This window comes from Podarcis raffonei, chromosome 12 (genome assembly GCF_027172205.1).
Source record: "Podarcis raffonei isolate rPodRaf1 chromosome 12, rPodRaf1.pri, whole genome shotgun sequence".
Taxonomy (NCBI): Eukaryota; Metazoa; Chordata; class Lepidosauria; order Squamata; family Lacertidae; genus Podarcis; species Podarcis raffonei.
The window spans coordinates 30,648,924-30,672,154 of NC_070613.1; the positions used below are offsets into that span (position 1 = coordinate 30,648,924).

A 23,231-nucleotide genomic window follows, 5' to 3' on the forward strand; every position below is an offset into this window, starting at 1 on the left:
CTCCTGTCAATCAAGCTGGTGCCACTGGATATCAGCTGATGAGTCAGGAGGTGGGGTTCAGTTCTTCTAGGCATTGGTGCGCTGGCTGGGGTCCTCGAGTAGCAGGCCATGGTGGAGATGGTGGGGCTCTCAGGCCTACTGCCAGTGGTAAGGTGGATGTTGTGGAAAGTCACACTCTGCCCAACCACCACCTGTAACTTATTCATTTATTATAGCCTTATATCCTGCTCTAAGGAAATCAGCCCTGAGTGCTCACTAGAAGGACAGATCGTGAAGCTGAGGCTCCAATACTTTGGCCACCTCATGAGAAGAGAAGACTCCCTGGAAAAGACCCTGATGTTAGGAAAGATGGAGGGCACAAGGAGAAGGGGGCGACAGAGGACGAGATGGTTGGATAGTGTTCTCGAAGCTACCAGCATGAATTTGACTAAACTGTGGGAGGCAGTGGAAGACAGAAGTGCCTGGCGTGCTCTGGTCCATGGGGTCACGAAGAGTCGGACACGACTAAACAACAACAACAACAATCCTGCTCTTACCTGAGGCCTTAAGGCAGCCAACACCAGTTATAAATGAAACAGATCGGTCTATGTCCCTTGCTTACATACAGTATAGGCAGGACAGAAAAATGGATCCAGCAAAGAAGGAATGTGGAGGCAGAGAAAGCAGGACGTTAAAATATTGGATCATATATGACAGTTTGAAGGGGGAGGCAGTTTAGAAGGGGAGATTCATCCCCACATGAACAGGTGTAAAGACTCTTCTGACGTCCTGCTGAATTAAATCCGCCATTGCTTATTGTTTCAGGAAAGGTATTCATGCTTCTCTAATGTCCATGTCAAGAGACACACTTCATATCATGTCTCATTAAGTAAGCAATATAAAATAATACAAGAGAGCCAGGTTTTGTCGTGAGACATATGTACAGGCACACACAAACACACAGCTCTCATTAACGTCAATAGGAAATACTGGCAAACATCCAAAGGAACTTTCCCCACTGCACCTAATACTTTAAAATGCAAATAGACCCAAACACGTTTGCAATGTGCATAAGAGTAAAGTGGTTTATGTGCAAGTATATCTTCCATAAAGAAGGAAGCATTTACTTTCCCCAAACTAGTATTCAAGAGATTTACAATATATCAGCACTGAATGAGTTGAGATAGTGAGTGCAAATCTCACTTTGTCCTTAACAAACTTTAGAGCTTTTGCTGTCCTATTTATAGTGACTGAAAGTCAGCCTAGTGCTATTTTGATAGACTTGGAGATGTATTATAATGTTGCTGCTGCGCTGCCACTGCCTGTTCATAAAACTACAGATTCTCAAGTCTTAAGGAAAAAAGACACCATCTGCCAAACGCTGCTTCACACAGGACCTAAATGGAGCTACCGTATTTTTCGCTCTATAAGACGCATCTGACCATAAGACACACCTAGTTTTTAGAGGAGGAAAACAAGGAACAAGAAAGCAACACAAAGCCTCTTGAGCGAAGAGGCAGGAGCACTCCGGCTGCGCTCAAGAGACTTTGCGTAACTAAGAGGGTCACACCGATTCCTCTTGCTCTTCTGGCTTCAGCAATAGCTGCGCAGCCTGTATTCGCTCCATAAGACGCACACACATTTCCCCTTACTTTTTAGGAGGGGGAAAGTGCGTCTTATAGAGCCAAAAATAAGGTAATTCACACTCTTTACTTGTGAGTAAGCACATTGTTCCTTTCTGGGGCCTGTCTTGACTTATTCCTGTGTCTTAGTGATCATAATGTCCATCCGTTCTGATTTGTTGTTCACCCACCTATATTGCTGTTTAGTTGTGCCTAACTGCAGGAACATTCTGGGATTACTAGATTTTCTTGTTATCTACTGACAAGCTAGTGGGATGCAAAACCAACCATGATTCAAAACTACAGTGTCATCTGTACAGAGAAGGCATTGAATAGCTGGCATGTGAAACTGTTACATTGAGGAGAGATGGAGAACTTGTGAAGCCTTGCAGATGTAGTTAGGTGCCAGCTCCCATCAGCCCCAGCCACCATGGACAATGATCAGGAATAATGGCAGCTGGAATCTAGCAACATCTGGGAGGTCACAAGTTCCCCACCCAAGTTTAACCATTTCCTAGCTGAGGGTTAATTTTTCAAGCAGCCTTATTTACAAGCCATGCTCGTTTGTTAATGCCGCAGGCTTCCCCAATATTATTGAAGAGGTTCCTTGACTTACAAACCTGACTCTGAAAAGCTGGCACTAACCCTAGATACAAGAAGAAACGAAGAAAAAGAAAGAACACCCTAAACGAAAATGATGTTGGCAGATGTCCAAAGCACTACAAAGGAACCACTTCAAATTAAAATGATGATTACCATCCTGATTAAGATTTATGATACTTATTCACCTTGATTGCTTATTGTTCCCAAACCATTACTTTCAGGAGCTAAAAAAAAAAGCAGCATACCTTTGTGGTCACACACTTATGCAAACAGGAAATTAAGCGACAAAACCACTGATTATGGCACAGGCTCATTTCAGGGGTACTTAACAGTCCTCAAATAACACTGAGAAGCATCTGCCAGAGTATAGATCCATGCAGCTCTGTGCCAATTGACTCCATGTCTGAATGAATGCACTTAGAGATGATGGGGATTATTTGCAGGACCAGAAAAAGGAAGAGGAAAAGAAAGACCCACCCACCTTTTCACAGTACTTCAGGTCAACCGACTTGCCATCGCTGCGAACACAATCAAGCATCCTTGTTTTGATCCCATTACCACAGACGGCTTTCTCACTTAGCTGGCAGGTGCTCCAGTCTAGAGGTAACAAGGGGATGGGGTGGGTTGAATAGAGGAGGAAGCCATTGAGAAAGAAAATGCATTTCTCACTACACCAGAGTGAACTAGGATACAGTAAAATGCAGTAGTGGCCTGTGCAGAAGAACAAAGAGGCAGAACCAGCCTCGCAACACTGGCATCGCTGCACAGCCTGTTACTGCTAAAATGTCACCTCCCACTAATGTTTCATTCAATTCCATTTTCCAAATTCCAATAACCAACAGCAGGTTATTGTACAGCCTACTAGGAAACTGCAGCCAACAACAGCCCAGTGGAATCCAGTGCATGCTTACTGGATGTCCCATTGAGTTCAGTGAGGCTTATTCCCAAGTAGGCGTGCAAAAGATTGCAGAGGAAAATTGCAATCCTCTAGATGTGGCGTTTACTGGTCTTGTGAGCATGCATAGGATTTCAGTGCAAATGATGTTTCTGGATCGAAAAAATCAGCAATTCAAAGAAAACAAAAAAGCTTGCATCATATACTAATAGCAAACACAGTTAGTGCCTGAAAACTGGAACTTGCGCCAACAAAATGGCACCATCCATGCACAACGGGAAGTAGTCGCAGAATGCTAGCTGAGTATTGGAGCAGGTGGGGGAGACAATGGAATGGAATGTAGCTGCTGGCTGGCTGGAACCCTGAAGAGGAACACTCCACACTGCAACATCTTGTTGCAGTTCCTACTTGTTATCTTAACTAAGACCAGTACCTGTCACATTGTAATCATAGTGGTAGCAGTTTTTGTTCAGGCTGCAGGGTTCTGTCTCCACAGCAGCAGGGCAGGGCTTTCCTCCTTGAGGTTGCCTCACGACTTCCGCTGTTCGTTCCCTCACACTGCTTCCATTACACGGCTGAGAAAGGAGAGGACACATCCTTTTACTTTGATACACGCAATATGCTGGTGGAACTTTATTTTATATGTTTGGTTTTTTTGAAAATAGGCCATCCTTCTGTTTCCCAAGCACCACTCCAGGTGGCTTACGGCGATTTCGAATCAGAATACAAATAAAAAACATATAGGCAGGGTGAAAACAATTAACAATCCTTGAAATGAACAACATGGAAAATACACAACATTAAAAATCCACTCAAAAGCAACCACGGATATAAAAAGAAGTGACCTCCAGAGAGCAAGCTTTGCAGGGTGAAACTTACGGGATAAAAACATATTTACCAGCTGACAAAAGACAGCCAGAGAGGCACTGAGTCAGGCTGAGCAAGAAAATTCCGAAATGCTTAAATGCTAGCTTTCTTTTCTCTCTCTCTCTTCAGTAGCATATGCCTTACCAAGGAACACCGAGACCATTGGCCCCACTCAGACATGACACAATCCTCCGGGCATGGCAATGTGCACTTTCTAGCACCAATGGGCATCTCTTCTTGGTCACACAGGTAGTCTTCAACTGTGTCTGAAGGACCATCCATGGTGTTCTGCATGCATCTGGAAAAACAAAGCCCATGCCTAAATATACATGTAGATTATTATTTTTTAATAGGCTGCCATTGTTATGCACAGTCGCATTGGTTTATATGTACACATTATAGAGCAAAGCCAGTAGACACAGGACTTTGCAGATTAAGGGAAACATGCAGGGGTCCTGCTCCAAGGAAAACACAGTCTAGAGCAGTGGTAGCCAACATAGTGCCCTCCAGATGGTTTGGGACTATAGCTCCAATAATCCCTGGCTACAGGCCTTGCTGGCTGGTGCTGATGGGAAATGTCACCCAGGAACCTCTGGAGGACATCAGATTGGCTAAGGGTAAAGTAAAGGTAAAGGGACCCCTGACCATTAGGTCCAGTCATGACCGACTCTGGGGTTGTGGCGCTCATCTCGCTTTATTGGCTGAGGGAGCAGCGTACAACTTCCGGGTCATGTGGCCAGCATGACTAAGCCGCTTCTGGCGAACCAGAGCAGCACACGGAAATGCCGCTTACCTTCCTACTGGAGCGGTACGTATTTATCTACTTGCACTTTGATGTGCTTTCAAACTGCTAGGTTGGCAGGAGCAGGGACCAAGCAACGGGAGCTCACCCCATCATGGGGATTCGAGGCTCTGTGGTTTAACCCACAGCGCTACCCATGTCCCGTGGCTAAGGGTAGGACTGGGTAAATGTGCACAAATGCAGCTGCCCATATTTAGGTTACTTGCTGGCAGGGATAAGCTATGGAGTGACCCTGGATCCTGCAGCATCGATGCAAAGGTAGCCTTGATTCTCTTCATCCACAGGTCTTCCTTCTTTAAAGCAATTTGAACCTTATTTGAACCAGCTTATCTGAGGGTTAAGATTGCTTTGCTATACTTCACTAGTTCCTTTATATGCTCACCAGTTATTAGCACTTCATATAGCCTATGGCTAAATAAACCCTGACACCAACAGCAGATTAGGTGGTTAAGGCCCTGTTTCAGATTTCACCCTGCATAGCCTGTTACTTATGTTTTCCTGCCACTGTGAATACTAGTAGCAGTGCTCCCCCCTCTAGGAGGTCCTCAAGGGTATCCAGTACCGGCACCTTTGTGTTTGTTTGTTTTTGTTTGTTTGTTTGTTTTGTTACTTACTGTAACAACTTTATGGTGAGTACCAGCACCTATTTTTTTGGGGGGGGGAGCACTGACCAGTAGTAATTATATTAATTATATCTAGGAGTTATTTCTACATCAAGGATCATCATCCAGTTTTCTTAAGTTCAGCTTGGTGAAATAAGCCAAAATTTCTGGGGTGGGGAAGGAGAAGTAATTGTAATGCAATGTGCAAATACACATCTGAATTATGAGTAAGTTTGAGTCTCACACCAGAAGGGGCAGTATATTGAACTGCCTTCAAATCCTGGCTGTACTCACATGCCAATATTGTCAACTCTTTCAACTGCTGTTTATCCCATCATTTCAAACTGTCAAGATTCAAATCAGAGCATCTTTACAATGAAGTGGTCATACTGTGAACACAGAGCTTGGAGACCCTCTGCCTGCACAAAATGACGTGATGAAATTTAGCATTTAACATTCAGGAAGCGAAGGTGTTTCTGGATTTTAATTCTAAAGGGCTGAGATTTCAATATTTGGAATGAGTAATAGACTTCCCCCTGCCCCACATTCGCCTTTGATGGTACAGACAAGATCTATTATCTTTCTAGGTTACTATACTCCCTGCTTTAACATGGTAGAGCAGGGCTACAGGGAGAACAAATTACCAGCAGAAAAAGGAGTATCTATCATAGTTACTATTGCCAATTTCTTCTAGCGGAAATTTGAAAGCTAGAAAGATGGCATTCCCCAAATAAATCTTTCGTAGCTTCAAAGTGAGCCTCTGTTTTGAACATAACCTTGTGAAACTTGACAGCAGAATAATATACCTGTGGCAGATGAAAATGAACATTTGGCACTTCACAGCAAATGTTCCCAACAATAAAGCGCTCATTAGGGCGCTTGTCATTGAGTCTCTTGTCATACCAGATCATAATTGGACACCTATCATACTGAGCCACCATGATTCCAAAGGCACGCTGCAAAGCTCTGAAATTGTGCATGAAACAGAAACAAAAACACAGCAACGCCCCCCCTCCCCAAACCACCTACGCTAAGCCAAGTGGAAGTAAACTCCACTGGAAACAGTGGTAACTTTTTGTGCCAAGAAAGAATGGGTAAAGGCAGAAGGAAAGCCAAGTAAGAGATATGCTTTCCTTCTGCACACTTCTTTTTATACTGTCTTTCATTAAATAAATTCCCAGGGTAGTTTACGTTAGGGTTGCCATACATGTGGAATTTTCCGGACATAGCCAGTATTCAGCTCCCTTAAACAGCTTCAAGGCAAAAATCGCTGAAATGTCTGGAACAATCCGGACATATAGCAACCTATATTGGTGGTGTAGTTTTTGGCATTTTGGTCATTAAAAATGGATCAAAAGCTTACTTTTTGAAATACTGTACCGTAGTACATAAAAAGAAAAACCATGATTCAAACAATCATAAAAATATGAGAACTAAAGAGCAGCAGCAATTTTTTAACACTCAGGTTTAAAAATTAGGACTAATTAAATTAAATTTGTATAAACTGGGTTTCAATTTGTCAGCAACATCGCTAGTGTCGTTCACTTGAGTGGTTGTACCTTGGCTTGCCAAGTTTCCAAAAAAACAAAACTTTCCCATGATTATACAATGGCATCTGAAAATCTAAAATAAATATTTTTGTTTTGAATAAAGGGAAAAAAGTAAGACTAACATTTTTATGACTTTTCTATACTGTACAGTGCAATTAAATATTAGGAAGTGTCAGAGGCTGGAACCCCAGAGAACAAAGGGGTTGTGTCAGTGGCATCTACAATGTCAATCTACAGAGAGATGGACATAGAATAGGGAAGGGGACACAGTTATTAGTATGGCACATACCAGAAAGGGTGTGTGGTGCAGGGGTGAAAATCATCATGAACTATTTGACACATACACAAAAATTGGGTGGAGCAAAAGGGCTTCAGGCTGTCAGCAAGCAACAGTCCATGGCTATCTATGGAGTTCTGACTTGTACAGTGGTACCTCGGGTTACATACGCTTCAGGTTACAGACTCCGCTAACCCAGAAATAGTACCTCGGGTTAAGAACTTTGCCTCAGGATGAGAACAGAAATCGTGCTCCGGCAGCACGGTGGCAGCAGGAGGCCCCATTAGCTAAAGTGGTGCTTCAGGTTAAGAACAGTTTCAGGTTAAGAACAGACCTCCGGAACGAATTAAGTACTTAACCTGAGGTACCACTGTATATTCAAAATCCTTTTATGACTTTCAGCACACTAAAGCCATGTGCACTGGAAATTAAATTAGGAATCACAATTTCAAAATCATTCCTGGGATGGATGGATTGTTCCAAGATTTGGTAGTAGAGACTTTTTCTGCTAGAAACTACTATTCCAAACAAAATTTGTCTTTAAGGATGAACGCTCCCCTGCTCCTCACTTGGAATTGACAGTTTTGCTCACCTTACTTTCCTGGTTTGCACACCTTCTCCACAATTCTCCTTTAAGTCCACGTTTGTCACTTTGCACACGCTCCAGGGCTCAGTGACCCCGATGTACTGGCTGCAGTCGCTGTGGCACGGGACTACCTCATATACCTGGAATGCACACACAAAACATGAACTTGCTTTATGTGCAAGTGTGCAACTTAACAACTGGAATCAGAAATATCTTAAGCTTTATTTATCGGAAAACAGTCCTTTCAATTAAAGTGTGGGGGGGGAATCATTTGCTGTGGAAGTTAGCAGGCATGCATTTGCAGTCAGCACTGACAAGCAAGAGTATATAAAATTAGCCTTTCAGCAAGGCCTGTCTTCATTCACTCTGCCCCCCTTGAGACACACAATTGTGAGGCTTTCGTCTCTCTTTTCGAGTAGCTGCTGCACAAGGTCAGGTGGGAGGAATTTCAGGGCAATTGCTCTTCAACTCCTCTTCCTGAAATTGCCTTCCTACCCTATTATCACATCAGTCTTTGATCCTCAGCAGCACCTGTCTCACTTTTTGTGCACCTTATCTGCCAAACATCTAGAGGAGCCTATCTTGCCGTGCACCCCCATGCAATTCTACTCGGGAGCCCCTTTGAGTAAAATGGGCCTTGCTCCCAGGTGTTTCTACAGGACAAAAATCACAGATTTTTTGCAAGGCCTTGCTATACTTCTAGCTCCTGTACTTCCTCTTGGTTGTTGTCAGCTCACAGTCCTGCCTGTTAGATGTTTACTTGTTCCTCTGTCCTGCATTTTGCCTCCCAGCCTCATTTGTGTTGGCCTCAGAGACTGACATCCCAAGGACTTACCTTGGGTCAATCCTTCTTAAACGAGATCTTAGTTCTTGACTGAGCCTGGCAGCTGTTGACACTGTTTCCAGACTCCAGAGACTCTGGCCCACCCCATTGCCAAATGTAGCTATGGGTGTCTGAAGAACCTAATATGCCTTAGGAGTGATAACCTTTTAGGCTTGCGTAGCATTTTGGCCCCTTATCTGAATATGTGTGAAATATGAGACACTCGATATTCCATTAGCATATGCTTCTCTATGCTTTATCATGTCAGAAAACACACGCCTGACCTAAAGTGACTGTGCTTGGCGTGGCAAGAAAGAAGGGGAGAGAATGAGATGGAAGCAGTGTGCTGGGACTGAAGAGGTCTACCAAGACAAGACTTCCACCTCCACTGGACTTCTTCATAGGATTCCTCACCATCATCACCCACCCCTTGGTTGGCCTTATGCCATGTCAGCACAGCCAACATCTGCAGGCTCCTTGCATGTTTTTAAACCCTAATTTCCCAGGGTTCTAGAACACACAAGAAGCCTATGTAGGCAGAACAGGTTTCCTACCAGAGACAGAGTCACTCTTCAACTCTTGGTTGGCTACAGAGGGTTGAGCATCTTGTCCCTGCTTCCTCTTCTCTCACACTATCCCCTGGGTTCTTTATCAGTCATTTCCGCCTATGTATCAGCCCTTGGAATGGCTGTTTGTAATACAGCTATAACCTGCTTTTCATTCAGCTTTCTGTGTCCATCGCCATTTTCTCCCCTCTTCCACTGTTGATGAAGCCAGTTGCAGTTGTATACATGAACACATGACAGGTAGCATATGTACAGTCTTAAGGAAAAGTTACACCCAGAGGAGGCAAACAAGGCACATATATGGGGATTTTATCCGGAAGCATGCTTGAAGGCAGTGCATCAGTTTCACAGACTCTTACCTGAGCCTGGGGCAGGTGTTGGCCATGAACGCAAGGGAACAAGCAAAGGTAAATAAAAACAATAGTTAGGAAGAAAAATGGATAATCGGAAATAGTAATGCTGCTTCAAAGCATGAAGCTCATCAACCTAAAAAGCGGCAACCCTTGCAAAACGCAAGGGTGAGCCCGTACTTAAAGCAGATCCATGGAAATCAATGAGACTTAAGTTAACCCCACCGTTTTCAACAGGTCTACTCTAAGCAGGTTTCTGCCTCTATTCTCTCACATTGCTGGAAAGCATTTCTTTGAAGCTGCTGCCTAGAGATGAGCTTCTGCAGAATGGCTGGGCTCTGACTGCAGTGGCGGACCTTGGGATCTTAAATTTCAATGTGGCGTCCCATGCAACACCCAAATTTGGCACCCTACCTTTTGCCTTCCAGTCAACACCCCCTGCAGCTCTACACCTAGTGTGACCAAACTGGTTGTAACCCCCCTAAATCCACCCCGTCTGTAGCACGTTATTAAATTATTATTCTCTGTCCATTGATGGCACTGATCATTTACAATCTGGTAAATACATGGCCTCCAGGACACATTGCTGAAAGGCCTTCTTTTGGTCTCAGCCACCTGGGGAATCCCACTGGAAGTGGAGGTTTCTTTCCACCAGCCCGCCAGGGAGCCCCTGATGACAGGCTTCCCTCTCTGCTAGCGGTCCAACCCTTTCGCCACATCCTAAGGCTTCTCAGTCACCCTCCCAGGAATGATAAGACTCTACCTTTAGTTGGTGTACTATTCATCCACTGTATGTTATCTGTGATGAATAAGCAATGCTTCTTTGAAACATTATTGGTGCCTCTTCAACATCTTATAGTCTATGGAGTTTATTTTATGTACTTCTTACTGGGGGGGGCGGGGTTATTTTTACTGGTGTCCACTGTATCGGCTATACAGGCCTCTGATTAAGAGCCTTGTGTGGCTAGATACACATTTGAGACGGAGACTTCTTTGGTCATTAAACAATTCTCCTGAAGCTGCGGAATTTCTTTGTTTTTGTTTCATTTACAGTACCTAAGAGAAAAACTAAGAAGTCATTCTTTTGCTGTTGTAATTTAGGAACCTACAGTTTTTACTTGATTTCAGTTACCTAAGTTACAGCGCAATTCTAACCATGTCTACTCAGAAGAAGAATATCTTATTGAATTCAATGGGGCTTCCTCCCAGGTAAATGGGGTTAGGATTGCAGTCTTAGTCCATTCTCTACCCCTTCATTGCCTGAGATGCCTAACAAACATTTAAGAAGAGGAAAAATCCAGCAACAATATAACAGAATGCCCAATGAATAAATTAATTTAAACTCTTCTCTGGGCCTACTCCATCTACTGAACCTTACCTTTATGTTTCAGTATTTTATGTTATAATGCTTTCCATGTGCTGCTTTCATTGCAAACACAGACTTGTATTTAGCTTCTTGATTTCCTTTAAGCTGGAGATAAGGTGCAGATTAATTACACAGCCTCAAGCAGCTGTCTGGCCACTGACACAGGCTGCATGTGTGGGATTTCCACACTTACAGATTTAGAGCGAAGTGTATTTAATATTAAAAGATGCATCCTCTAAGGCTAAGCTTTCGGCTCTTTAGAACATCCCATTCGGAATTGTGCTGTCCAGACTGTATGCAATTGCATTGCTTTTTACTGCTGCTGTGGCATCAATTGCATCCAGACCAGCAGTTCCTCACCCCCTGCCAGGGATCTACTGCAGAAAACTACACAAGGACACGATGCATTCAGGGCTCACTGCATCAGAACACTGCAGTTTGTGATCAGTTGTGAGCACCCCTTTCTGCACACACGTTTTTTCCTCTTCATGCAAAACCTCCTGTCTCATTAGAAGGACCAACATTTGTGTCATTGGTCCAGAGCTGCTTTGTATTTCAGCATTTGCCTGATAGCCACAAGCTATCACAGGTGTTTGCATGTAGGCAAGTATAGGTAAAGGTAAAAGTTAAAGGACCCCGGATGGTTAAGTGCAGTCAAAGGCAACTATGGGATGCAGCGCTCATCTCCACTTTCAGGCCAAGGGAGCCGGCATTTGTCTGCAGGCAGCTTTCTGGGTCCATGTGTTCCACATGACTAAACCGCTTCTGGTGCAACGGAACATGATGACAGAAGCCTGAGCGCATGGAAATGCCGTTTACCTTCCCACCGCAGCGGTCTTTCTTTAGGTTGGAGGGGACGGGGGGAAGCAACCCGTAACCGTTTCCCAATCCATGAACACCATCACGGGAAAAGCCTATTAAATTTCAGTAAACGGTACCAATAGATGTGTTTGTGTGTGCAACAGTGCAAATTCAGTTCAAAAATTAAAAAGGGCAAGACTTCAATTTTAGAAGGAGGAAGCACATAAAGAGAAACACTTGAAGATTAGCACTAGACATGGGCAGATCTGGGTGAAGCCTTCTAACAAAAAGCCAAGGACGTTATGACACTAGCCACCATTAGAGGGCAGCATCATTGTAGAAATAAACTTCTCACTATCTTTAGACCACAGATATCTAACCATTTACTATTTTTGTTATCTAGAGAAAGAAAGCATGTTTCTAAGTACTGTGAATTAGTCTGAAAGCAGAAGATTTGGTATCAGCCCCTCCTATTAAAATGTTTTCACCCCACTATGAATACCTCACCCGCACAACCTAGCCTTCATGCCTACTTTTGTTTGGTGTTAAATTGGATTACAAACTTGGTTTATTAGCTTTAGTTTAACACTTATTATGTTCTAAACTAGAACTAATTACATCCTCTTAAGTGGAAAATCAAATCAGCAGGCCATTTCCTTCTGTGCCTGCAAAATGTCAACACAATGGCATCCAGTAAATGCACATCTTATTTAGATGAAAACTGCCAACATCCCCACCCCCGACTTTTGCATCTTCTTCCCAGCTCCCCACTACAGGGGAATTTATGGAAATGAAAACTTGGGCTGTTTCATTTGCTGGGGGGAAATGCAGATTAAATCAAAACTCAAGGTGGACATTAATCAAGTCTGAGAAGATGCACAAAATCCTTCTCCTCCCCCCCCCTTCTGTTCAGTTTGTCGTGAAACCAAGAGCAGAGGTCATGCACATCTAGAGCTTATTAAACATCCATTGATGGTTCAGCATCAGCATTAAGATTCTCCTGCATATGACTATGATCTCCTTCACGCTTACACACAAAGCCCTCCCCATCGCTCCCCTCTTGGTCTGGTCAAACATATAAAAGAACATTCCCCTAGAATATCAATGAACCATTATGAATTAGGGCTGTCGCCAATTAAAGAAACGTAGGTTGGTAGTTGAGTTTTATTCCATTAAATAATTAAATCTGCATATTATTAAAACAATAATGTTGCTGGGAGTGGGAGAGGGGTGCTTTGTTTTTTACATGGCCCATATGTCGCAGGACAAAAACCCATCTTAAAATTCTTTTATTGTGAGAGTGAAAAAGTGATGCCTCTTTTAAGACGGTGCCGGCTATCTTCAGCTTTTATAACTATTTACACACACACACAGAGAGTGAGCTTTATTGTCACCCATAGACCCAAATACACAGTACAACAATAGAATATATTAACAGTTATTAGGGTGTAAGTTTGGCCATTCTATCCAACAGGAAAGCTTTTAGACTGTACATACTGATTTATGGTATTTTAAATATCATTATATGTCAGGGTGTCAGTTTTGTGGGTGCAAGGCACCCATAATTCTTGGATTTAGTAAGAGTTAGAATTAATCAAGTTTCGATTAAACTGTACCAAAGGCTGCTAGATGCAGCTTATGCTAATGAGTCAGGCCAGCCTGACAGGACTAGCTGAGTGTAAGGCACAGAGGAGACCAAGATGGGTGATGCCCATCAGGGAACCTATCAAGAGAGAGAAAAGACTGCCAGACAAAGAGGGGAGACCCTCCTCCAGCTGTGTGTTGGTGGGCAGAGACCAAAAGGGTTAGGATGACGTAAGCCAACAGGGGGGAAGTGTCAGTTCTGCAAGTGGTTTGGGAAGCAGAGAAGCAGGGGCAGAACATGATGTGGGCTGGCTGTGACAGGCTGGAACGTAAGAGACACAGAGCATGGCTTCTTGTGAAGGAAGCCAGGCCCTCTTGGGATGTGGATGCTCTGAAATTTCTTCATCTAGGTCCAGGTGGGATATACACTGCTATTTTTTAAGTTGTATTTTAATCAATTGTTTTTATACCTGATGTTAGCCGCCCTGAGCCCGGTCTTGGCTGGGGAGGGCGGGGGTATAAATAAAATTATTTTATTATTATTATTACTCTAGAAAAAGAGGTGCCACAACTCGCCATGAACACCTCTATTGTTGTCTTATAATGGCAATGGCACCCACCTGAGAGGTGCTGGAACTGAGTTCTGGCTGTAAAAAAAGGCCTGGTTGTATATACGTGTAAATAAACCATATATAATAAAGACACCACAGTCTCCGCTGTGCCTTATTCCCAGAAGGACACACAAGCCCTGGGCGAGTGCCAGGGTCCTTGAAGTCTCTCGCATCGCTCAGTGGAGATGGAGGTTGCGTGTAACAATATTAATTTGAGTGCTTTTGATTGTTTAGGGTCTCTTTTTAGTCCATTAAAAACACTGTTAATCAATTAATCTAAAACTGAATGATTAAAGGCTGCTGTCCTAGTATTAACCAACAAGGATCCCACATGCTAAGAAGGCAAGAAAAGAGTGAGCAGGCATTGAACTGACTCCAAATACGTAAAAAGAATCAAAGTGAGGGAAGACAACTTAGCCTAAGTGAATTTAAAAAACCATTGGAGGATGCTTTATGTATTTTGATAGCCTTCTCTTCAGTGATGTATTCAGGAGAGAGAACAACTCAGTTTTGAAATGTAAAAGAATGATGGATGGCAATGTGCTGAGAATTACCTGATTGACATGATCCAACTTGGGGCAAGGCCTTCCGCCATTGTAGGGCTTCTCCCGGAGCCATTTGGACCTGACTTTCACCCCACTGCCACAGGATTTACTGCAGCGAGACCAGTTGGACCACTCGCTGAGCTTGCAGTCCGAGGGGCAGGGGATGATGCAAGCTTCCTCGATGTACCCTGAGTGGAGACAAAACAACAGCACAACGCCAGGACGTAAGAGCCTTGCTGGAGCAGACCAAAAGCCAAATGAGGCCATCATTCTGCTTCCCACAGTGGCTAGCCAGATTCTTCCAAGAAGCCTCAGTCCAGTATACCTGAAGGAGCGTCTCCAACTCCATCGTTCTGCCCGGACACTGAGGTCCAGCGACGAGGGCCTTCTGGCGGTTCCCTCGCTGCGAGAAGCCAAGTTACAGGGAACCAGACAGAGAGCCTTCTCAGTAGTGGCACCCGCCCTGTGGAACACCCTCCCACCAGATGTCAAAAAGAAAAATAACTACCAAACTTTTAGAAGACATGTGAAGGCAGCCCTGTTTAGGAAAGCTTTTAATGTTTAATAGGTTATTGTATTTTAGTGTTCTGTTGGAAGCCGCCCAGAGTGGCTGGGGAAACCCAGCAAGATGGGCGGGGTATAAATGAAATATTATATTATTATTATTATTATTATTATTATTACTATTACTACTACTACTACTACTGTGAGCCTGCGATAGAGGCAATTACCTTCTCTTGCAGCTGCCTCCCAGCAGCTGGTAACCGGGGGCACATCACTGACGAACACAGAGGTTCAGTTTCGCTGGCTAATAGACACTGATTTGTCTAATCCCCATTAAAGCCCTCTGACCTAGTGGCCATCACTACATAAATGAAAAGAGGTACCGTGTTTTGTCCTCCCTGAATCGACTGCCCATAATTTCATTGGGTGACCCCCCAAGAGACAGGCATGTATATGAAGCCCTCCCTCCCATCAACCTAAAGTGTGTGCTTTCGGGATTCAAACTCTGACTTGGCAGGAGTCTGCAAGCGCAGAAATTTCTTCGTCATTAGGACGATATTAAAATTCAACTAAGAAGCAGATACACGCACCCAGAGACAGCGCTGGGGTAATATCTGAGCGCCTGCTGCGGTGTCTTATTAGGATTCATGCTCATCTGGTATCTGCCGTTCTCTGACTTTTTGACAGCTGGAACGTAACTGATGCTGCCCTGTCTCTCATTACATCACTGTCACACTCCACAGAGGTATATTGAATGAAAGGTGTCTCGTGAGTCAGTTTGTCAGCGCACCCCTTCCACAGCTGAAGCAAGGAATATTTTGCGGTGGCTGCAACATATGTTTGCATACCAGCCAGACCAAAGGCGCCTGATCCTCTTGAAACCAGTGAACTTAACATTTTATCTATCGGGTCTAAGAGGGGAGGAGAGAGTGTGATCTGCCACATCAATGATCTGCAGATTAACAGCCATCTGCCCTCACTTGTAAATGCTCCGAAGGAAACACAGATGCTTTCTCCAAGTGTTGATGGGTTTAAAGGTGATAGTAGTTCGATTAGGCTAAACAAGGGTCTATTGCCACAAGCCTTAGAACTCTCTCCTCACCTCCCATCCCACCCCCGCCGCCAGAAGACTTTGATGCAAAAGTACACTTTGCACTACGCGCGGTGTATAAAATATGCGACATCACTCCCGCTAATTGCGAACACAGGTGGTGGTGGCCGACAGAAATGGAGGTGAAGTGGTGCTACCGAGGAACCAGAGGGAGTGATCAGCATGCAAATGGGAAGCCTGAGGTTTCAAAAATACAAAAGGGGGGTGCATACACCCCTCTCCACAACAGCCCTATGAGGACTGAGAGTGCTCAGCAATCAGGGAATGCTAAGTATCAGCTTGAAAATAAAAAGGGGGAAATTGGGCGTAGGGTGGGAAAGATAGAGCACCTTGAACATCCTTGAACATCCTGGATTGTCTTAGGAAAGACTGGTTGGCTGAAACATCCCTTTCAATGAGAGATGATAGGCTGCAATATTTTACAGGTGCAACTTGTACTTTAAAGTGCTGGTGCTTATGGTCAAAGGCCTGTACAACTTCAGCCTGTCAATATGCTAAGACTTTCTTTGGCACCCCCCCCCCCTTCCAGGCGTCACAAACTAATGTGACGTAAGAATCCATTTAAGCTCCCAGTCTTCAACAGGCTCCCCACCCCACCTCAAATTAAGACAGGTCATTAGGAAATAGCTTGGCAGCTCACCCATTTTAGTTCTAGAGTATAAAACAACGGGACTGCAATAAAAAGAAATGCAACTGGCAAAAAACACACGCATGAGTATCTATTCTTAAACACAAGGAAAGGGTTTCAAAACTCATATGTGAGCATCTGGCTACAGAACTGAATTTCACTGTTTTTAAGAGACAATATATTCATTTATTTAGGGATTTCTCCCTGCTCTGGAAGCAGACGTTACATGCAAACCATTGACCTTGAAAACAAAGCGCTCAAGGTGGCTATAACACACATGCAATCATGTCTGGTTACTCCTTTTTTACCATTCAGTTATTTTTGTACTGTTATATCCACTTGCTTCTGTAGCAATACAATCCTATGCTCTGTTAATATTGGCATGGCTGGAGAGCTGTAGGATCCTGAACAAACTACACTGCTGTTAGCTGGCCACCAGTATAGCAAAATCCCATTATCATTCCCCCCATTTCTGTTTCTGAGGTTGGGTATGAGGGCTGATGCTTATGGAAGAAAAACCACAAAGGAGTGCAACAAACCCATAAGGGGGAAACATACTGCAAAAAAGGCCAAATTAGCACTAAGCTCAGGGGCTACAGAATGGGGACTTACTATTGGGGAATGGAATGGAATGAAATGGAGTGTCCTGGGAGAGGGCATGGCTAATTGACTGGAATACTAATATAGGAGCACTCCACACTGCAGCATTTTATAGCAGACCCCATTTGTTTCTTGTATTATTGTAGAGGTATGGCTACATGCAGGTATCCATTGTGTTAAACTGAAGAGCAGAGCAGGCCCATGGCCCTTGCAGAAAAATAATGGGGAGGGATAGAAACAACCCCTTGCATCAACCCCCTCCCCTTGCACACACACACACCAAATCTGGAATGTCCTTGGCAGTAAAGGATCGGTGCTCTCAAAGTAGGACTGGAAGTTTGAGGAGAAGAAGAAGAAGAAGAGTTTGGATTTGATATCCTGCTTTATCACTACCCAAAGGAGTCTCAAAGCAGCTAACATTCTCTTTTCCCTTCCTTCCCCACAACAAACACTCTGTGAGGTGAGTGAGGCTGAGAGACTGCAAAGAAGTATGACTAGCCCAAGGTCACCCAGCAGCTGCATGTGGAGAAGCGGAGATGCAAACCTGGTTCACCAGATTACGCTCATCCTGGGACCTTAAGATGGGGAAATAGCCCCCTGAACCCAGTTCTCCTCCTCCCCTGGCTACCTCTAGCCAATTCTCCAAGGATCTTTTGGGCAGCAAGCAGAGCTGCTCCTTCACCGCTGAAAGGATTGCGTGCTGAGGAAACTTGCCTCAGAGGAAATGCTTTCGCAGTTGGTGCACTTCACTCAGGGATTCATCACCCCGGGGATTATTTCAGCAACAAGAGGGACATGATTCTTCTCTCTCTCCTCTTCAGAATTTCTGACAGGTAACTGCTCATCTCCCTCATACAGAAACCTTCCAAGTTGCAGCCCCAAACAGCTGGAGGCCACCAGGTTGGGGGAGGCTGGTATATTTTTCAAGGGTTCAGTGCATTCTATTATCCTCACAACATCCTTGTAAGACGAGCCACTTCACTTAGTCATTTATTAAATGCATGGAAGAAGGTGTGGGTGTGTCACATTTGGTACCAAGCTTCTTGTGACTACCACTTGAATATTACTATAGGAAAGAATATGTGGATATACGATACATGCCAATGTGATAATGTTTGAACAGGCCCTGAGTTAACCAGACACTCCCCACATGGCTTAAATCTGATTGCTAACGTCTATGCCCTGTGTTCCCCTGCATGGATCACTGCCTTGTCGTGGCAAAGGGGCTTGAATAACTCCAAGAAGCTATGAGCTATGCTGTGCAGGGCCACCCAAGACGGACAGGTCATAGCCGAAAGTTTAGACTAAATGTGATCCACCTGGAGAAGGAACTGGCAATCCCCTCCAGTATTTTGCCAAGAAAACTCCAGGGACATAAAAAGGAGAAGCTTTGAGAAGAAAGTGAGAGTTTCCAAGGCATGCTCTGGTTCCTGGGGTCACGGAGCGTCGAATACGACTAAGATGACTAAACAACAACAACAAAATGCCCTGTGTTGATGGCTGATGCCAGGGTAGGGAATGCCTACCCATAATACGGTTGTACACCACCTCAATCTCTGAGCGATGCAAGATTCCAGGGGTTGCAAGGAGCTCACCCAGGGTTGAGCATCCTCAGAATGAGGGACAGCAGAGACTGTGCTGCCTTTATGAGATATGACTTATTTACACATATGCACATCCTGAGCCTACGGTGGAGGGGCTCACAGCATTAACAGCCCAAAAGGTCTTCCTTTTGCCATAGCCATACAACCTTGGATTCAAGCATGGCTCTAATTCTCCAGCAGCCTAATTCTAGCCCAGTTCTCACACCCAACTCTGACCACTGTCTTCTCACTACCACCCAATTTGCCCTCTGGCACAGAGCAGCTTCATTTCTTATACTAAGGACCCACACTTAGGGGCCGTTAACTCGCCAATAAACTTGCCTGGCTCTTTCAACAATGGAAACCCCCAAACTTGCAACAACACAAACATCCCTGTATCACTAGTGCCATGTGGGAGACAGAGATTGCAGCAGCAGACATGCTGTAATGGTAATAAACGAATCTCCTAATGCAAAATGAAATTTGAGAAGCAGTTAGGGAGGCAGTATAGGAAAACAAGATACATGCTTAGCCAGTGCTTTCAGAAGCATTTAGAACAGGCAAATATCCAATGCAAGAGAGTAAGTGAGCAAGGACTACAGCAAGCTGGTATCATATGAGCTGCATTTTAAAGATTTTTTTTTTAAAAAAAGAAGCACATGCTATTACATTCGTAATTTAAATGATTTAAAATCGCAGTCTAATGCATCCAATATTTAGTACTTGTGGTCTTTTATTCCAAACTATCTAACTGCAGTATGCCCATTACTATATTAACAGATTGCTTATGTAAGCTCAACTGAACAAGCTTCAGGGGTGCATTGCAACAAGTCTATGGGCATCCTGCCCATGGAAAAGTTAGATGGGAGTGAAGATAAAAGCCACATACTCTCTGGAAGCTGATTTTTTGGCATATGTCGGAGGCTTCCTGGGACTCATCTGCGTCGGCTGATTACGGCACCATTCAAAACTACTTTGATGCACGAGGGATTGGCACACACAATACACAGCCAAGAGTGGGGAACCTGCAGTCCACCAGATGCTATAAAACCTTAACTCCCATCCCATCAACATGGTCCGTGGTCAGGGTTATGAGAGCTGGAATACAACACCGTCTGGAAGGCTGCAGTTTCTCCACTCCATCTCCACAAAATGGCCTCAAATAGAAGAGCTGCAGGTCACTGCAAACATAACAAAGAGTCTTAGGTAAGAGTAACAGAAACATAGAATTGTAGATTTGGAAGGGACCTCAAGAGTCATCTACTCCAACCCCCTGCAACTCAGGAATCTCAACTAAAGCATCTGTGACAGATGACCATCCAACCTCTGCTTTAAAACCTCTTAAAGACCAAGAGACTTATTGAGGCATAAGCTTTTGTGGACTAGAGTCTGCTAGAGATGCTGGATTATTTCAGTTCACCGGTATGTATATTTGCAAAGACAAGCAGGTTGTGTAGTGTAGTGGTTAAGAGCGGTAGTCACGTAATCTGGGTAACCGGGTTCGCGTCTCCGCTCCTCCACATGCAGCTGCTGGGTGACCTTGGGTCGGTCACACTTCTCTGAAGTCTCTCAGCCCCACTCACCTCACAGAGTGTTTGTTGTGGGGGAGGAAGGGAAAGGAGATTGTTAGCCGCTTTGAGACTCCTGAAGGGGAGTGAAAGGCGGGATATCAAATCCAAACTCTTCTTCTTCTTCTTCTTCTTCTTATAGCTCACTTTGGTTAGGAACAGAAAGATCCAGCTGTCTCCTTTGCCCACCAACTGGACTGCTTCATTTTCACTTTTCTGGTTAGGTAATGACTGTCATTGGGTTTCTCTTTTCCATCAGCTTCTGTTTAGCTTGTTTATTGCTAAATCAACATATTTGCTGCTTTAGTCATACTATATTACTATTCTGTTATCAGGTTAGTGCACAAAGTTGTCTATCTTGGTAGACACGAGAAAAGCAAATATTGTCTACACAGCACTACGAGATAGTAAAAGCAACCCAGTATTTTTCCACACCAGCAGAAACACCACTCTTCCCATTGTGAGCAAACTCAGAAGAGAAGTCAGATGCTGCGTTTCTCTATGACCAATACTGAAGTCAGCCATGTATCTCTTTAAAAAGTAGGACTGGAATCCTAAACACACCTACCCGTGAGTAAGTACTACCGAACCAACTTCTAAGTAAACATGCACAGGACTATGTTAGACTGCCAATTTTCAAAAGAGGAAAACATGCACCCACCAAAATAATTAAAGTAATATTTTTGTGATTGTTAGTTAATCCTAGTCAAGGTATTTATTATGGTTATGTTGCAGTTCTAATGGAGCAACATGGCTTTGGGCAATTAAATATATGAATTGCAGGGGACTATATAATTTGCATTAAACATTAGCTTTTTATAGCACATTAAATATTACACCAAGCAGATTCATACATTTAAACTAAATAAATAAAAACCTGATACTGATAGCAAACATATGTTCTTTGCAGTCCTTGGGATTTATCTATAGCTGTGTACTTTCTCCCTATACAGGAAGTACTTTTTCCTATACTATTAGGAAGCAACAGGATAGCTCCTAAGTACTTATTTTGCATGCCTTCTTGCCTTCGTAGCAGAAATACCAGACTATCCCTTACCAATGTAGCACTTCCTGTTACACCTACATGGATTTTTAGATACGAGTCCTCTTATAATTCCAGACAATAGCAAACGCTCAGAAAGACTACTATGCCCATCCCAAAGCTGAGAATCATAAACTATGCTTTGTTAAATGTATTTACAATGTCATGTGATATGACTCATGATGAAACTGGACATCTGCAAAATTGGTTAAGTCTTAATTGTAATGGAAAAATACTTAATTCCAGCCTTTTGACCTGATGTTCCCAACAGTTGGCCAAGACATTTATCATCTTTCACATGCGTAGACCAAATGTTCTTCCACATTTCTGTTTTAATAAGACAGACAAAGAAAAATGGATGTAACCACTCATACAGAAGAAAACAAGAGGGACACAGAAGAGCAAATGGCAAAGAGAAATCAGAGGAATGGCAAGTATGTGTATGGGAGGAACAGATGCAGGATGATATGAGAAGAGATAAACATGCAGGCTGTGTCTAAATGTAAGACTAAACCATTATTGATTGAGCCTAACTTCTCTGAGTTTTCATGGGCTCCATTTCCTCTTTCTTCCTCTGACTGGTACAGTTGTAAGGAAGTGATCACAACCTTCAGCTTCCATTTTATATTAGCCTCAGTTCAGCATGTCATCCAACCACGGTTAATTTAAACAAGCCAAGTACAAAAACCAAGGTGTGAAGTCACCTTGTTTCTATTACCAGTAGCTAAGCTTAATTGCTGTTTGTTCAGGTGTGGATGAAATACGAGGCCTGTGGTTAATAAAAACAAAAGCAAAACAGAAGCAAAAACCTTTTCCTGGGAGAAAGGACAGGGGAGTGGGACTGGATTATTATTATTATTATTATTATTATTATTATTATTATTATTACTACTACTACTACTACCCCACCTTCCTGGGTTGGTAAACTCTAAACCATGGTTTCGTGTTACATCTGAACCAGCCCACAGAGTGACCCTATCATGAAAAAGTGATTATTAAATGAGGTACAGATGAGACGTTATGGGAAAAGGACTGACTATGAACACCTTGTTCAGCTACTGGAAGTTGATTCATGAGATCCTCTTGAACAGAGTTGGAAGGATCTTTCGGTTTCTCATTTTTCCAGTCTTTGGTTCTTCACATTTCTGCAGCAATTTGCAAATGTTTTGGGTTTTTTTAAAAATTCTCATGTAAATTTATCAGCATTTTAATGTGAATTTCTCCTAATAAACATATTTTGGTACAGTTCCGAATAATGCATATGTTCCAGGAAGCAATTTCCTCCAATATAGTGCATTTTTTGTATGTTATTTTTACTAACATTATTTTTTATGCACAATGTCCCCTAGTATATTATTATTATTATTATTATTATTATTAAGCATGGCTTGGTTGGATAACTGCATCACAAACTTTCGATAAGTGCAAATTTCAAAGGATGGCTGTTTCTTGTTCTGGAAAGTATGGATTTGATATATTTATCTATAATATGAACTGAACCAAATTCCTCCCTCATCCCTACTCATGAATCACCCACTTTATATAGGGTACCTAACTTCAACAACTTATCCTTGAAAACGGCACCATGCTAGTTAGCACCATTAAAGGATAAGTGAGTCAGGGAGCCACCGAGTAGATGTGAAGGGACAGCTGTTCGGATGGCAGCCCTATTAAAATATAAAGTGGGATGTGTGGTCTTTTGACATGAAAAGAAGAAGGGGGGGGGAATGCTGGAAGTGAGCCAAGCTGAGAAAATAAGTACTTAA

The 23,231-nt window shown here is 43.3% G+C and overlaps 1 protein-coding gene across 3 annotated transcripts in view; it reads right to left on the minus strand.

The window, feature by feature from the left end:
* Positions 1-23,231, minus strand: part of THSD7A (thrombospondin type 1 domain containing 7A) — a 219,576-nt gene that overhangs the window by 21,084 nt on the left and 175,261 nt on the right. For all 3 annotated transcript variants that reach the window (XM_053409570.1, XM_053409571.1, XM_053409569.1), the window contains 5 exons: positions 14,439-14,617; positions 7,790-7,923; positions 4,111-4,264; positions 3,533-3,674; positions 2,686-2,801 (listed from right to left, as the gene is read on the minus strand). In XM_053409570.1, the coding sequence (XP_053265545.1) occupies positions 2,686-2,801; positions 3,533-3,674; positions 4,111-4,264; positions 7,790-7,923; positions 14,439-14,617 (725 nt within the window). The remainder of the gene's footprint in view (positions 1-2,685; positions 2,802-3,532; positions 3,675-4,110; positions 4,265-7,789; positions 7,924-14,438; positions 14,618-23,231) is intronic.